The 16,674-nt window shown below is 43.3% G+C and overlaps 2 protein-coding genes across 6 annotated transcripts; one reads left to right on the forward strand and one right to left on the reverse strand.

Moving 5' to 3' along the window:
- Positions 1 to 699: 699 nt before the first annotated feature.
- On the forward strand, positions 700 to 6,145 carry prlrb (prolactin receptor b). Its single transcript, XM_058070250.2, has 8 exons — positions 700 to 763; positions 1,551 to 1,683; positions 2,561 to 2,730; positions 3,911 to 4,083; positions 4,422 to 4,563; positions 4,641 to 4,737; positions 4,818 to 4,887; positions 4,973 to 6,145. Exons 1-8 carry the CDS (start codon positions 700 to 702, stop codon positions 5,606 to 5,608), a joined length of 1,485 nt encoding a protein of 494 aa, XP_057926233.2. The 3' UTR covers positions 5,609 to 6,145.
- Positions 6,146 to 7,816: 1,671 nt separating this feature from the next.
- LOC131127912 (selenocysteine insertion sequence-binding protein 2-like) lies at positions 7,817 to 14,927 on the reverse strand. Of its 5 annotated transcripts, none has more exons than XM_078789534.1 (18): positions 14,700 to 14,927; positions 14,200 to 14,318; positions 13,971 to 14,073; positions 13,791 to 13,887; positions 13,495 to 13,712; positions 13,350 to 13,422; positions 12,917 to 13,008; positions 12,556 to 12,702; positions 12,410 to 12,475; positions 12,271 to 12,339; positions 11,951 to 12,071; positions 11,715 to 11,881; positions 11,502 to 11,637; positions 11,268 to 11,418; positions 10,973 to 11,193; positions 10,220 to 10,374; positions 9,951 to 10,128; positions 7,817 to 9,087 (listed from the first exon to the last, which is right to left on the reverse strand). In XM_078789534.1, exons 1-18 carry the CDS (start codon positions 14,706 to 14,708, stop codon positions 8,960 to 8,962), a joined length of 2,250 nt encoding a protein of 749 aa, XP_078645660.1. In that variant the 5' UTR covers positions 14,709 to 14,927; the 3' UTR covers positions 7,817 to 8,959. The 5 variants fall into 5 exon arrangements, with proteins under 5 accessions (XP_078645660.1, XP_078645658.1, XP_078645661.1 ...); XM_078789532.1 differs by having other exon boundaries at positions 14,670 to 14,927; XM_078789535.1 differs by having other exon boundaries at positions 11,508 to 11,637; positions 14,700 to 14,925.
- Between the last annotated feature and the right edge of the window lie 1,747 nt (positions 14,928 to 16,674).

Genomic DNA, 16,674 nt, shown 5'->3' on the forward strand with positions numbered 1-16,674 from the left:
ACAAAAGCAACACTATTGGCGGCCGTTGGATGAATTATTGTGGGGGTAAGTGAACGCAACATTAAGATGTACTGCAACGCTGTAAACGTTTGCTTTTAGGATGCAGTTAGAGTTGTGTGGCGCCAGAATGAACATGAATGAACATAAAAACATGTTTTTCCATGTATTTGCACACAATACTGTATATACTGTCATGTAGGGAAACGAATATTAATGGCACAAAAAATAAGACTAAGATAGTTTGAACTTCTTGTGTTGACTGATGTCTCCCCGTACAGTAGTACAGAGAAAAAAATAGCAGTCACTTCTGGTGTATGTGTGTGTTTACTTGTCCATTCCCCAGGAAGAAAAGCTTGTTCTTACATCTCCAGCGGACGATTAATTAAGTGCAGCAGCAGCAAGGCTTTTTATTGCTGCCAGGTCGTTGCATGCATGTGTGGAATGAGCAATCATAGATAACAATGTGATAACTTTCTATTCACATGTATCATATTCACTTGGCACGGTGCACTGTGTCAGTAATGTCAGTAATAATGTAGAAAATGTTGCTGCCCTTTACAGCACCATGTTTGTGCTACAAACACAACACAGAGCCAAGCCGCATGTCATGTTATGTCCTGAGCAGAAACTGATGCCACTTCTTCCCCCTTTATTTTGATTGTATTTTTTAGGGCAAAGGGTGTACCATCTGCTGACAGAATGAGTGGAGATGCTTGTGTGGCGATGCTGCTGCTGCTGCTGCTGCTTTCGGCTGCCAGATGCAGTTAGTTGTTCATACTTTCTGATTGGGTTTGTCAAAAGGATATTGCCAGGCTCCTGCTTTCAAGTGCATGGTGACCTGCAGTGATAAGTGATTTCAGTGTCCAATCCATTACTTGAACGTACAATGTAGCTGCAATTGCTAGTGTGTGACACACGCGTTTTGATTGCCGTACAGCACTCGGAACACCTCTAAAGTCACATTTTAACAGCAACATCATGCTAGGTTTGCCATTTCGAAAAGCAAAATGGAGAAATGTACAACTCTTATATCTGGCTGCAGAGTTCCTGCAGTCATTTTCAGATGTGTAGCAAAGCCTGCCTTATTACAAAGTGGTGGATGTATACACGGGGTGTGTTGACCTAGCTAGAGGCGGTATACTGTCCGGGCAAAAGGAGGTTTTTCCCCTTCAAAACATGAAAAAAGAAGTGTTTGTCTCTCAAAAGGAGATGATTGATTTTTCCTCATAAACACATATTACAGTTAGAACACAATAACAAGTCACCTTTGAATAATAGCTAGATGACAGATATTCTAAAAATAGAAATAATCATGTAAATAATAGGCTTCATCATACCTCTGCGATCTTTATGAGGCATAGAAAATGTATGGATCATATAAATATAAATATCCATCAATCCAGTTTCTTTACCACTTATCCTCATTAGGGTCACGGGGGTATGCCGGAGCCTATCTCAGCTGTCTTTGGGTGACAGGCAGGATACACTCTAGACTGGTCGTCACAGACTTGCTGTACATCAGTTTTTCTCCCCCCCCCACACTTATCCAGGGTCATCCCCACCAGGGAGACCGGTCCTGCTCGGCTGCCGGTCCCCGGATAAGGAGACCTTCACCTGCTGGTGGGAGCCGGGCATGGATGGAGGACTGCCAACCACACACCGCCTCTACTACCAGAGAGAACAGTGAGTACGCTGCCGTCGAGACTGTCGAGTGTTGCATGTCACTCTTGACAAGGGCATGCTCAATGGGGGAGACAAACCGGCATCCTGACTGCACAGATGCCTCCAAAAATACCTGATGACGTGATGCTCCAATAACGAATAAGATAGTGGCGCTGTTTTACCATAGACAGCTGAGTGGAAAACTACCAGCCGCCATAGCGCTCATCCAACTAATCATGGAAAGTTGTTCGTCTTACTTGCACAAGATCACCTTCAAGTACTTGTACTATTCATCCCGTCATGAAAGAAAAACCTTTCTCCTGAAATGACCAAAAAAAACAGGCTTTGCTACACATCTTAAAAATAAAAGCCTGGTTGCATTTATAAATAATAAATAAATTAGAGGCTAAAAAGTTAGCCTGGTAGCATGCTAATGCTTAAAGCGGCAGCAGTCTCATGTCACTGCAGTGATGCCATAGCATGTGTTGCACAATGTGGTGTAAATAAAGACAAGTATAAAGATCACTATGGGGTGTTATTTCCTATTTACAGGGGTAATGGTAATGATGGTAAAACCATTTAGGAGGTCCACACAGGGTTTCTACGAAAATATTAAATGTATTAATATGGAATCCTACTTCACGGAAATTCACTCATCACAGTTGAGTCTGGAACCAATTAACCGCGATAAACCACATATCAGAAACTATATTAGTACGGTTCTGTAGATATTTCTAGGCTTGAACATATGCTCATGAAGGCTTTCAGCTGACAAAATAAGATTCTAGCCTGGTAAGTTGATTCATGTGAAGCAACATCTATGCTATGCAGTCAGTGACGGTAGATATGGTGTAGTGATTTTACCGCAGATGTCCGTGACAGTTTTTTGTACGTTTAGACTGGAGGGAACGCATGAGTGTCCAGACTACCACTCAGCTGGCTGGAACGCCTGTTTCTTTGACAAGAACCATACGTCCATTTGGGTGGACTACTATCTGACTGTGGTGGCCTTCAATGCCCTCGGGAACGCTTCTTCGGACGTTTTCAAGATAGACGTGATGGATATCGGTGGGTTTCTTTTCAGTCATCCTAATCACAAAAAGGTTTGAATCTATATAGTACCTTGACCAAATGCATCCCTAATGAATCATACACAACTAATGAATCTGTTTGGTCTAGGGGTTGATGCATTTTCCTGACAGCTAATTATGTCGCTAATGGTTAGCGTGGTTTTACTGGCCACAGATCTCGGTAGCGAGTGGAAAATTACCAAAAGGCATCATGGAGAAGTCAGGCAGAATGGGGTTGAACTGGTTTGTTCAGGGTGTGAAATGCGCTCATGCTGGGATCCAATATCCAACCTCTTGTTTTGTTCATACAGACAGGTAGAAATGGATCAAAATCAGTCCAAAATATGTCCATTACTTTATTACTTCTGTAAGATTTTCAGTTGGAAAACAATGGCCCAGCCCCCTTTTACCTGTGAAGGGCCAACCATAGTTCCCAATGAGAGGGTGAGGCAATACATCTAAAAGGTACCCTATTTACATTCATAACACATTTCTTTTATATTACAAGTCTTTGAAGAGTCCCAACACTGAAGTGTCACTTCCTGTATATGTTTAAACACTCAATTACACATACCAACTTAGATTCCCGAACTACCACCCAGTTAAGCCCCCCCCCCTCCTCCAGGTGACACTTGGGAGAGTCCAAATAAGGTGATCAGCCTCTGGCCTGCACTCACATGGGCGCACCTCCATGTTTGTGCCCTGACCAATCACCTCAAAAAAAAAGGAGAAACTGGTGAGAAATTAGGAACAAAACAAATGACTTCTAAATGAAAAACTAACTAAAGTGGCAATTAAACAACTTAAATGGCAACCAAATATAATCAAAGTACTAACCAGAATATGTCAATAACAAAAGCCAACTATATACACAAATAGAAACATGACAGTGTAAGTGGGGCATACACCTGATCAGTGAGGGAGTATCGGCAGCTCCCTCACAACTTCCAAAGGTTAAACTGAGGCACTAAGTCTGGCAACATGTCAATTTAGTTTTATGTATAAGCCATCCAATGCATTGGAACCTCAATCTGGTCAATCTTAGATGTGCTTGGATTACCAAACATTTTAGTGCAACGTTTCTTGGACCTTTTGTGGTTGAATTCTTGTACCCCCTACTGTTGATCTCATGGGTGTTGGGGCCAAGGAAGTTCCACTGTCCGTGTACTTTCTAACAGTTAAGCCCGACTCACCTGAGCGTGTGGCGCTGGAGGTGGAAAACCATGCAGAAAGTCTGACTCTACACGTGAGCTGGGACCATCCGCGGAATGTTGACACCAAATCTGGCTGGGTCACGCTGGAATATCAGCTAAGAGCCAGACGACAACAACAAGGCAGCAACAACTGGAAGGTGTGTGTTATATCAGTGTATTGAAGGTGTGTGGTATCTGACAAATGTGAGAAAACAAATAGTACTATAGAAAGGAAAACTTGGGATATACTTTGGAGTAGTCTGTGTAAAGTGTATAGAGCTGTACAAGCTGGAGGAGCATTGTCCCCTCCCTTGAGAAGCTTGGCAACATGGTCATTTCCCAACACAATAGGGAACACTTCCAGGATGACAAGTGCCTTGCTGAGGAAGGTGAAGGCGATGCAGTGCCCTCCAGTACTCCAAATAAAGTACATCCAATTCAGCTTTCTATAGTACGGTCTCTTGAGAAGATCCTCAATCTCAACATTGCTTTCAAGGAGTACAAGGCTGGTACACAAACCCGATTCACGCTCTACAGCGTCCAACCCGGAGCAGTGTTCATGGTCCAGGTGCGCTGTCGACTCGACCACGGAATCTGGAGTGAGTGGAGCAACACCTCCTACGTCAAGATTCCTAACAGTGAGAGTCCATCTTTGCTTCGTCATGGATGGAATGAGAGCCAATAATCATTGAGGGTTCTTTTTATGTTCCCGTAGATATTCCTAAGGAAAAACCCTTATGGATCTTGGTTTTGGCTCTCTCTGCCTTTCTCTTTCTAGCAGCTCTGGTCATTGTGGTCACCAAGAGGAAAAGGTGCGTACCTTCTGTATGAAACTCTTCAACCAAGCCAAGATGACATTGATAATTAAACTGTGGCTCTTGCTTGTCCTTAGTGTGAAACAGTATCTGCTTCCGCCTGTTCCGGGTCCAAAGATACGAGGGCTTGATGTCACACTTCTCAAGGTTGTATTTTCAGCACAACGGTCCCAGGAACCGACAAGGTTGATGTCTTAGTCATGGCTGAATGAACACAGAAATGTCTTTCCAGAGTGGGCAACCTGAAGAGCTCGTTAGTGCTCTGATCATCAATCAGGGCTTTCATCTCCCCGTGGCCTGGAAGGACCACATGGATGACTACCTGATGGTATCAGACAACATTGGCGGGCTGCTACCAGACAAAGGGAGGAGGAGCTTGGTTATGCCCCCAGGCCTCCGCTTAGACTCCCAACACAAGGATGGAGCGGCACGAAAGAAGTCGGATTTGTCCAGCCTGAAGACTCAATCAGTCATAAACCAGGTTGCATCAAATCCTGACACAGCCAACTGTCCCTATGTGGACCTCGGGGTCCATGTGGAACCCGAGCCTGAGTCAGATTACAGCAGAGTGAAAGAGATGAAGTCTACATTGTTCCCCCTGGAAAAAGGAAACCAGTGGGGCTGCATGGACGGGCTGAGACCAGCGGCCCTGCTGGAGGACTACAGCCAGGTGGAGGAGGTGAACGGTGATAAGAGAATGGTGATCCTCCAGAAAGGGGGCAGACCGTCTGACTCCTCGTGTAGAGAAGATGAGCACAGCCACAGAAAGATAGTGCCCAGAAACCCTCACACAGACATGGATTTCTTTGATGGCGGGTACGTGGACAAGGTCCCGACTCCAGCGCTCGGAAAACCTGCTCTAATGTAGTGAAGGATCGATTCCTTTCTTACAAAAAACAGTCACAAAATAATGCAGGTGCGTTTTGAAACGTTTATTTTCCCATAAATTTAGCTAAACTATATTGTCATTTTTTTGGGACCAAATGAAGCACTGTTATAATAAATCCTATATTATAATAACCTAATATTTCCTTGAATGTGTAATCTTGTTGTGGAATTGGTTTGTGACGTATCTGTTAAATGTTTGTTTCAGTATGTGTTACATTACAGTATCTAGTTACATTATGCCTTTTTGCTCCATTTCCCCCCTTTATGTTATTTAGTTATTTCGGCAATGACTTTCACAGATGGCCCCTGGCCACAGTTTGGCCACCCAAGTGAGTTTCACCAGGAAGTCAAGGTGCTGCCCGCCGACAGAAGATTGTGTCTAAGCTGACTTTTTGGTTCTGTCGCTGGCATTGTGGAGGGGTTTATGCAGAGTTCAGAGTGGCAGTGTTCCCCTCCAGCTCGCCTGCTCGGCGGATACTTCACTTTTATGTAATTACCAATAAATGCATGACACAAGAAACACATCCTGTCTTTCATTTTTTTGTGTGCACCCCTACTGCTATATTGCCAACATGGATCTCCTCTACAGTGAAGAAAATAAGTATTTGAACACCCTGCTATTTTGCTATTTCTCCCACTTAGAAATCATGGAGGGGTCTGAAATTTTCATCGTAGGTGCATGTCCACTGTGAGAGAGATAAACTAAAAAGAAAAATCCAGAAATCACAATGCATGATTTTTTAACAATTTATTTGTGTGATACAGCTGCTAATAAGTATTTGAACACCTGAGAAAATGAACGTTAATATTTGGTACAGTAGCCTTTGTTTGCTATTACAGAGGTCAAACGTTTCCTGTAGTTTTTCACCAGGTTTGCACACACTGCAGGAGGGATCTTGGCCCACTCCTCCACACAGATCTTCTCTAGATCAGTCAGGTTTCTGGGCTGTCGCTGAGAAACACGGAGTTTGAGCTCCCTCCAAAGATTTTCGATTGGGTTCAGGTCTGGAGACTGGCTGGGCCATGCTAGAACCTTGATATGCTTCTTACGGAGCCACTCCTTGGTTTTCCTGGCTGTGTGCTTCGGGTCGTTGTCATGTTGGAAGACCCAGTCACGACCCATCTTCAATGCTCTGACAGAGGGAAGGAGGTTGTTCCCCAAAATCTCACAATACACGGCCCCAGTCATCCTCTCTTTAATGCAGTGCACTCGTCCTGTCCCATGTGCAGAAAAACACCCCCAAAGCATGATGCTACCACCCCCATGCTTCACAGTAGGGATGGTGTTCTTCGGATTGTACTCTTCATTCTTCTTCCTCCAAACACGCTTATTGGAATTATGACCAAAAAGTTCTATTTTGGTCTCATCTGACCATAAAACTTTCTCCCATGACTCCTCTGTATCATCCAAATGGTCATATGCAAACTTAAGACGGGCCTTGACATGTGCTGGTTTAAGCAGTGGACCTTTTTTCACCAAGCTGCTTGGTAATTGCTCCGTAGCCCTTTCCAGCCTTGTGGAGGTGTACAATTTTGTCTCTGGTGTCTTTGGACAGCTCTTTGGTCTTCGCCATGTTACAAGTTAAAGTCTTACTGATTGTATGGGGTGGACAGGTGTCTTTATGCAGCTAACGACCTCAAACAGGTGCATCTGATTCAGGATGATACATGGAGTGCAGGTGGACTTCTAATGGGCAGACTAACAGGTCTTTCAGGGTCAGAATTCTAGATGATACACAGGTGTTCAAATACTTATTTGCAGCTGTATCACACAAATAAATTGTTAAAAAATCATGCATTGTGATTTCTGGATTTTTCTTTTTAGTTTATCTCTCTCACAGTGGACATGCACCTACGATGAAAATTTCAGACCCCTCCATGATTTCTAAGTGGGAGAAATAGCAAAATAGCAGGGTGTTCAAATACTTATTTTCTTCACTGTATGTATGAGGTTTGTTATGAAGCGGAGTTATAGTCACCACAGTCCTTTCATGTTGGTGGTGATTAATGGCCATTAAGGCTGCGAACAAGTTAACCCGTTTTGATCTGACAAATCTTAAGTCACTTTGATGAAATGTAGAATTTCAACAGCTTTTGCTTGGACATGAACACGGCGCCGCAGCTGTTCAACTCTGATGGAAAAAAAACAGCCACATAGTCTCACTCTGTGACGCTGGGAACACCGCGGTAGGTTGGACTGCAACATTTATTCATTCATTCATTTTCTACCGCTTATCCTCACTAAGGTCACAGGCGTGCTGGAGTCTATCCCAGCTGTCTTCTGGTGAGAGGCGGGGTACACCCTGGACTGGTCGCCAGCCAATCACAGTAAACTGCCACATATCCATATAATATGGTATTATCATACATAGCAGCCTTGCCATAGATTCTGGCTTCTGTTTGCCCTATTTTCCGAGATAGTTGTAGTGGGCAGTGGTATTGGGTGTGCTGTTGAATCTTAGTAGCATTAGCGACATCAGCGACACAAAATACAATATTCTCCCGTTTCTTTCGTCTGTGTAATTTGTGCAGAAAAACCTCAATACAGGTAGTAAACAAATGCAACGCCAGACTGTTTCCTAATTTGTTCTTCATTTCATATTTAGCTCATTCAACAAGTTAAACACAGCTTAAACCGCGTTAAGGAAACAAAAAAATAAGACCTTTCCACACTAATGCCTTAGAAGATATTCATCTAAGCTATGAAAACCATTTCATAAAAACACAATTTTATCATAGCTTTTTTTGAAAGAAATCACCAATATTTGAAAAGTTAATTAGCTTCCTTTTTTACCCCCAAGGTATTCTATATGTAATCGTTTGATATTTTTCCACACATGAATGTCATTAAACTCCTTCCAACAATGACTGCCACTAATAACACATGATATGATTAAAGCTAAGCCAGAGTCAGCGTGTTTTATCACGGCTTCTACAGATCCAGTCTGTTTTACACACACCTGAGGACCACTCATGATGACACTGTCACAGCTTGGCTACTTCTTAAATAATTATTTCTAAAACCCACACTATTTCAACTTTAACAGAAATATTGCAGTCAACCAAAAAAAAAAAAAACGTAAGGAAATTCATATTGTAGGATTTGAGAGATTGGCTTGGTCCTGTGAAGTCACAAGTAAAAGTCTCATCAAAAGACTTGATGAGAAATTACCAGTGAGAAAATGTAGCAATGAGACCTCCTGGGGTCAAATGTCAAAGTTTGGACATCCTTTAAATCCAATACTTTCATTGATAATCCCGGAAAGTTTGCAGGTAATTCGATTTCCGGTAAACATTTGAGCTGAGGGACCTCACCGCACCTTCGCCGATGTCAGCTCTTTTCGTCTTCGTCGGTGTGCTTGATACATTCGCCGTCCGAGTGGGTGAAGCTGGGCCACGTGTTGAAGTTCAACAATTCGAAGTTGCAGTCCTTCTCCAACAGTTTCCTCCACAATTGGCCTGCAAAGAAAAAAAACATGCCATTGAATTAACATGATATAATCCATTATCACATACTACAGTATTAATTGTCCCCTAGAAACCGCCCATGAATGATACGGGAAAAGGCCAAAATGATACTGTGTCAAAGCCCAGGGCAGTGATACTGATAAAATATAGAGTTTAACCATGTCCAGTATCAGCCCCCGTAGCTGTCCACTCAGAGCGCGCTGCTCTGCTATCGTGCCCGTGAAACAACCAATCAGAGAACAGCACACGAGTGCTTAGTGCCTAGTGCTTCTCCAGTCACCAAAAAACCCAAACTTGATTAATGGAACTTTAATTGTCAGACATTGATAAGATAAGATAAGACTGTTGATTTACACTGTTTAGATATAATACATGTAATAAACTGAACATTTTCTGGAAACAAAATGGTCTTTTGATTAAATAGTATGTGATAATAAGCTCATGATTAAATAGTATGTTATAATAAGATCATCACATCGTTTGTCTGGTATCAGGCCAGGTATCATGCCCCCACGTGTCAGTATCAGCCCAAGAACGAAGGTAACCTATAATTATGCAATACCATAGTTACTGCCAGGGTGTAGCCGCAAAAAGCTTCACTGTTAGCAAGCAATAAGTACATTGTACAAGTATCTTATTAATGTTGTCATAGCGATAAGGCTGCTCAGCCAGCATTAATAGCTCTGGTGAGTTCACAGCAAGTGTAACACACGTGGCTGAGGGATCCAAATGACATTTACTGTAAATGCGCACGCAAAGATAAATAATGCAGCTGAATGCTGCCCAATGACTATACTCCAAATACAGGTACAGCAGCATGTTGCCTACAGCCACGGTATAAAAGCAGAACTTACTGTATCCTGGCTCCTCTGACTCTGGCTCCGACTGCTCAGCCTCGCTCAGCTTGGCCATGCTCTGCTCCTCCAGGTCAGGGTCCTGATCTCCAGGCCAATGCAGCTCCACGCTTGCCAGCATGGCCTCGTACGCTTGCCTGGCTTCGGACGACAACTCTATCATCTTGTGATAGTAGTCCTGTCAGACAGACATGCTCTCCGTTAAATACAACAGTAGCACCCTACACTACACTACACGAATGTAGTGCCACCTTGAGCATGACACTAACCTGTGCACCGTCGTAGTTGAAGATGCCCACCAGGCTGACGGGCACCGTCTTGTTGACGCAGCGGCCTAAAGCTTTGCGGGAGAGGGCGAAGACGAAGGGCACCTCTTGGTCCCGACAAGTGTCAATGATGGTGTGAAGAGCCTCATCCAGACCTCCTGGAATGGTCAAACATGCTCAACATAAGCACTAAAGTCATAATACATAATCATGCTCGGTTTTGACTGGCAATGTGGAATTAATCTAACAATATGTTTATTATTTTGGTTTTACTTTGTGGTGGTGTTTCAAGTGCAACGCATCATAAGGAGAGGTGTTTCTAATATTTAGATCAGGGATGTTCGCATAAAAATTGTTTACCAGGGGCCACATGATACTTTCTTTCCTTCCTTTCTTTCTTTTTTCAAAGCAACAATTAAACCACTTCAGTGTAGTACAATATAAACAAATTATTATTATTAGTATGATATCCTGTTCACACTGTCAATATTTAAGCTTTTTCTCTTTTCAGTGTGGCCCTAACCCTCCTTAATAATGTTTTGATGTCCCAGTCACAGGCACTTGGACACCCTAACTTAGCTGTTGAGGTCGCCCTCTGCTGGCTAAGAGGAAGAAGGCCGCCTAATTGCCGACCTGGGAGAGTGAATGTAATGTGGAAGCTATTAAACGTAGTCACAAAATACATGAAAAACATCCTAGCATCAACAGTGAGCCAAGAAACGGAGAACATGAAACCGCAGAGAGGGACGGCAGTACCTTTGGCCTGGACGCGCTCACAGTTGGGAGAGATGATGACGCACTTGACCTTCCTGAGCTTCAGATGCTTCAGTACCTCTCGGAGGCCCATGACCAGGCGCCTCTTCATGCGGGCCTTCATAGGGTCCTTCTGGTAGAGGCGGTCCTGGAAGCGAACCAGCTCCCTCAGCAGCGACGTCACGCATTGGTCCACGTCTTTGCTCAGCATCTGGCTGCAGTACCTGAACACCGCCCCCCCACATTCTGACATGAAAAAAAGGGACTCAGGGGACTTTGTGAGAAGGTCTGGACTCACTCTCTGAACTTCCTGCTGTGGATTTTGGGTCGATCGGGCGTGGCGATGGAAGCGGCCTGGATGCTTTGCCGCTCGTCAGCCTCCCCTGTCTCCGTTTCATGTGTGCTTACTTGCAGTTCATGACCTCCCAAAAGACAATCCAAGTCCTCCTCTAAGACAAAAGCGGTACATTTTGGAGATGAGGTGGAATTTCGACTACAAAGCCCATCCCGAGATGGGATTTCTTGCACTTAGTCTGACCTATCAGACTTGCGTCACCCTGTTCGTTCTCTGCAAAGTCCTGCATGACTGTGGACTCATTTTCAGGCAGTGGAGCTCTCTCCTCCAGTAAACGTCTCTGCTTCCTCTCCTCTCTTTCTTTGAGGATGACCTGAAGATGAGGACGCAGCAATGAGCCACAATAGATCTAAAAAATAACCAATGCCGACTTCACAACTCTTGGAGAACCTTCTTAAGAGCAGTAGGTTTCTTGGCTTTGGGCACCTCCCTCTGCTTGCCTTTCTTCACCAAGGGGCTGGTGGAGTCCAGGGGGTTGTGGGCTATTTTGTCCTGCTCCCTGGGCGCCCTCTTGGGGTGTGTTGCTTGCTTGTGGCCGACAGGAAGTCCTCCACCCACTAGAAGGGAGTATTTACACTCATTGTGGGCAATCTTTGATAGCCTGCACTTGCCTGTTGGCATCCCACCTGAGATGACGTTCTGCTTGGCCTTGTGAGATTTTTGCTGGCTTTGAAGGACGGACAGCATGTTGCCGATGTCCAGCTGCACAGGAGCTTTGCTCTTCTTCCCAGAGGTCTTCTCAGCTTTCTGAACGGAAGTGGGTACATGCCTCACATTTCAGCAAGCATTTGTACTCCAGCATATCTTCTTGAGTGACAATACTACATAAAAAGCATACTTGGATATGCTTTAGAGTAGTCAGTGTACGCCTTGGAAAGCAGTATAGATTTTCTAGTCACTGAAACGAGCTGGAAACACAAGTGAGGAGGAAGATAATAACCCAAACCTGTGCTTTCTTTGCTGCCTCTGTGGACGGTGTTTGGGCAGAAGGGGACGGTTCACTTTGCTGGTTCTCCTTTAAAATCACAGCACAGTCAGGGTGTTATTTTAGGAAACATTTGAATGATTACTTTTTGGTGCCTTGCCTTAACAGTGTTTTTGCTCGGTGTCCACATCTGAGCTGGAGCCAGACCTGGAAACTCCTCTTCATCCTGGACAAATTTTGACAAACAAGTGTTATAATGAGTATACCAGATATGCTAAACCAATCTTGACCAATCGTGGTATTTACCTCGAACCTGGGAGGCTCCTGTGGAAGTGCTGAATCATCCGGCTCAGCTTCGGAACCTTCGCCTGTGTCTTTTGCTCTCTTCTTCTTTTTCTTTCGCTTTTTCTTCCCTGCCAGTCCCTCCTGTGGCTGTATGGCCGTGTCCTCCGTCTGACAAGATGCAAAGAAGACAAGCTTTACTTCATTTAGTTGGTTAATTTTGTCATTTTTATGCTTAAAAGAGCTTAATAAAGCCAGAAATTACAATTTCATTTTGTCTTTTTAAAAAAAACAAACAAACAAACAAACACCCATCTGGCTTCATCCATAATAAAATGTTTGCTTTCCAATCTGTAACGAAGGAGATACTTATCATTCCACTAACCGGCATTTGGCTGCTGACTGCATTTTCTTTCTGTAAGGGTTTTTTTGCCGGCTGCGAGGCAACATTTGCCCACGACGTCACTCCTGGTTGACCTGTTGGATACATACACACACACAAAGTCAATTTTGGAAAAGAAATTTGGATCCTCTTCACGCAGGGGTGTCCAAAAGCTTTCCACTGATGGCCGCATAGAGGAAAGCATAAAGGGTGCAGGGGGTCACTTTGATACAGTATCAGTCAAAATATGCTAGGCTATCATCCATATCTTTGCTTTGTGATAGATGACAAAGAGAATTTGTGTATTATATACTCAGATATGATTAATAATGAATAATTGAATTTTGGAAGACAAAAACAACAAGCTGTGTGGCAAAAATGGCCAGTGGGCTGCCATTTGGACACCCCCGACTTAAAGACTTGATTTTAAACCCACTTGAGGAGTTGCCAAGGATGTGATGATCAGTTTTTGGGGAGTCAGGCAGAGTTGGGGAAGATTTCCTGATGGCCTGTTTAAGTGAAAGCCATCTAAGTGCTTGTTTTTAGAAGAGGCATGCTAGCATTCACCATAACAGGCTCACCATCCCGGGTGATGCCCACTTGGGAGGATGTTGGCATCTCTCCGGTGAAAGATTTGGCCCCCAGCGCTTTGTGAGAACAAGCGGGGCGCCGGCACTACTTGGCGGGACGGCAGCTAGCTCTGGAAAGTCGGCTATCTTCACCTCAAAACGGGCCAAGTCAGCCTGAGCGGGTTTTGAACTCCTCACCGAGGTCGGGGCCGATCTGGAGTCTCCACAACCTGTGGAGGGATGGCGCAGCACGACTCAAATCATCTTCTGGGTTTATTACCTAATGAATTGCAGTGGCCGCTGTTTACGTCGACATAGCCGGGTAAACGGGTTCCACTGTATAACATCTCCTGGATCACCTCTTCTTTGTGCGTTTGCTGAGCTTTGCACGCTCCTTGTTGACGCCTGTGGAGGTTACATGATTTGATTTGACAGTTCCAATTACAGGCCACGTTTACATCAAATCTTTTAGATTCAATCACACTAACCTCTGACTGCGCCCTATGCCTCCAGGGCAAGTCACCTCCTTTTCCCGTCATCGCTCCGTTAATGTTTGACGGACTCTGCTTGGGTTGCAGACCAGCCTGGTTGCTTTTTTTTGCAAAATGGGGACACACACACGATCGTTAGTGTACTTTGAGACACGACGAATGTCCACTACTAAGTCGGCTGAAGTCCCATAGATTGGGTGCAATTGTAATATAAATATCGTCCTACCCTGCTGGCTTGTGCTGGTGTGCAAAGATCCCATGACGAGTTGAGCTGTTGTGTTTCCCAGCTGACTCGTTTCTCCTCTTTGGATGAAAAGTTGGCTCAGCAGGTGTCACTTTGCTCTCCTAGAGAGGAGGATCGACTGTGTTTCATTAAAGAAATAACCCCACTAAAGTCCACTTTAGCTATAAATTACAGTTCACGACAGTTCATGTAAAGCCCACATTTAGCATGTCATCGACAAAAGCGTTATTTAAAGTAACTTTATTGAACAACTATTGGTCAACACTGACAATACTAGGCTAACTAAGGTAAACTAGCTAAACGTTTATAACTATAAGACATATGTTTATCAAGCATTTCATGTAGTTGGTAGTACATTTAACATTTAACAGCTCAGCTTTTGTAAAAGTTAGCAAAGTCCATCGTGTACGCCACAGCTAGCTAGCTAGTTAGTTAGTTGCTAGCTTGCTAACCATCGCAATGCCCCTATTTTCGTCCGCAACCTTCTCCATCTTGTCAAGTTGTGTTTTATTCCATCATGTCTCCGTATGACAATACGGAGGTCCTCGGAGTGTCATTCCCTTAGGTGCTGAATTGTTCTGAGTTATAAAGGTAAAGCAGCCATCCGGACAGCCACACAGGCGAAGCTAGCAGCCGAACATTTGGACAGCATGTTGACAAGTTGTTGGACGTGCACTGGCGACACCCAGTGGCGGCGCGGGGAACTGTAACACTTCAGACTCATTGTGGTAGCATTGTAAATATGCTTATATAATGACTTGCAATTATTTTTAAATACATTATTAATTGTAAATACAGTAAATTTATATAATAAACTTTAATCGGCATTTATATACTAAATCTAATATAAATATAATTAAATTTCATGATATTGCAAGGATGATGATAATAATCCATACATATTGTTTTATACTGCTAGTCCTCACTGGGGTCGCAGTTGAATTTGTGTTGAATACTGTGGTAATAAAACAATAATATAATAACAAACATTAATAAAAATTAGAAACTATATTAATAAGATGTCTTGTACATGTGGTTTGGTTTCACAATAAAATTGAATGTTAGTTAACTGAATAATAATGTGATACATTTCCCAATACAGTTGTTTTCAAAATATGACAAAAATGTGATTAAAAAAATGCATATAAAAACGAGTTAAGCTAAATAAATGTACCTGGACCTAAAATCAAAACCTAAATTACGTCAATAACTGAACATACAGTGCATCCGGAAAGTATTCACAGCGCTTCACTTTTTCTACATTATGTCATGTTACAGCCTCATTCCAAACTGTATTAAATTAATCTCTTACCTCAAAATTCTACCCAAAATACTCCATTATGACAATGTGAAAAAAGTTTTTTTTTGACATGTTTTGAATTTATTAAAAATAGAAAACAAAAAAATCACATTTACATAAGTATTCACAGCCTTTGCCATGAAGCTCAAAATTGAGCTCAGGTGCATCTTTTTTCCACTGATCATCCTTGAGATCTTTCTACAGCTTAATTGGAGTCCACCTGCAGTAAATTCACTTGATTGGACATGATTTGGAAATATAATAACTGTCTATATAAGGTCCCACAGTTGACTGTGCATGTCAGAGCACAAACACCAAGCATGAAGTCAAAAGAACTGTCTGTAGACCTGCAAGACAGGATTGTCTTGAGGCACAAATCTGGGGAAGGATACAGAAACATTTCTGCTGCTTTGAAGGTCCCAATGAGCACAGTGGCCTCCATTATTCGTAAATGGAAGACGTTTGGAACCACCAGGACTCTTCCTAGAGCTGGCCGGCCTTCTAAACTGAGCCATCGGGGAAGAAGGGCCTTAGTCAGGGAGGTGACCAAGGCCCCGATGGTCACTCTGTCAGAGCTCCAGCGTTCCTCTGTGGAGAGAGGAGAGCCTTCCAGAAGGACAACCATCTCTGCAGCAATCCACCAATCAGGCCTGTATGGTAGAGTGGCCAGACGAAAGCCACTCCTTAGTAAAAGGAACATGGCAGCCCGTCTGGAATTTGCCAAAAAGCACCTGAATGACTCTCAGACCATGAGAAACAAAATACTCTGGTCTCTCTCTGGTCATGTTCCTTCCCCAGATTTGTGCCTCAAGACAATCCTGTCTCGCAGGTCTACAGACAGTTCTTTTGACTTCATGCTTGGTGTTTGTGCTCTGACATGCACAGTCAACTGTGGGACCTTATATAGACAGTTATTATATTTCCAAATCATGTCCAATCAACTGAATTTACTGCAGGTGGACTCCAATTAAGCTGTAGAAAGATCTCAAGGATGATCAGTGGAAAAAAGATGCACCTGAGCTCAATTTTGAGCTTCATGGCAAAGGCTGTGAATACTTATGTAAATATGATTTTTTTGTTTTCTATTTTTAATAAATTCAAAACATGTCAAAAAAACCTTTTTTCACATTGTCATAATGGAGTATTTTGTGTAGAAT

Source organism: Doryrhamphus excisus, linkage group LG3, assembly GCF_037039965.1.
Source record: "Doryrhamphus excisus strain RoL-2023G ecotype Guam linkage group LG3, RoL_Dexc_Guam_v1.1, whole genome shotgun sequence".
In the NCBI taxonomy this organism is placed as follows: Eukaryota; Metazoa; Chordata; class Actinopteri; order Syngnathiformes; family Syngnathidae; genus Doryrhamphus; species Doryrhamphus excisus.

Coding starts and splice junctions, on each gene's coding strand:
- prlrb (XM_058070250.2), top strand. CDS start 700: ATGAGTGGAGATGCTTGTGTGGCGATGCTGCTGCTGCTGCTGCTGCTT. Junction 764..1,550: donor GCTTTCGGCTGCCAGATGCA/GTTAGTTGTTCA, acceptor ACACTTATCCAG/GGTCATCCCCACCAGGGAGA. Junction 4,084..4,421: donor AAGGCAGCAACAACTGGAAG/GTGTGTGTTATA, acceptor ATTGCTTTCAAG/GAGTACAAGGCTGGTACACA.
- LOC131127912 (XM_078789532.1), bottom strand. CDS start 14,708: ATGGAGAAGGTTGCGGACGAAAATAGGGGCATTGCGATG. Junction 14,074..14,199: donor CACCAGCACAAGCCAGCAGG/GTAGGACGATAT, acceptor TGCAAAAAAAAG/CAACCAGGCTGGTCTGCAAC. Junction 11,419..11,501: donor CGCAAGTCTGATAGGTCAGA/CTAAGTGCAAGA, acceptor CTTTTGTCTTAG/AGGAGGACTTGGATTGTCTT.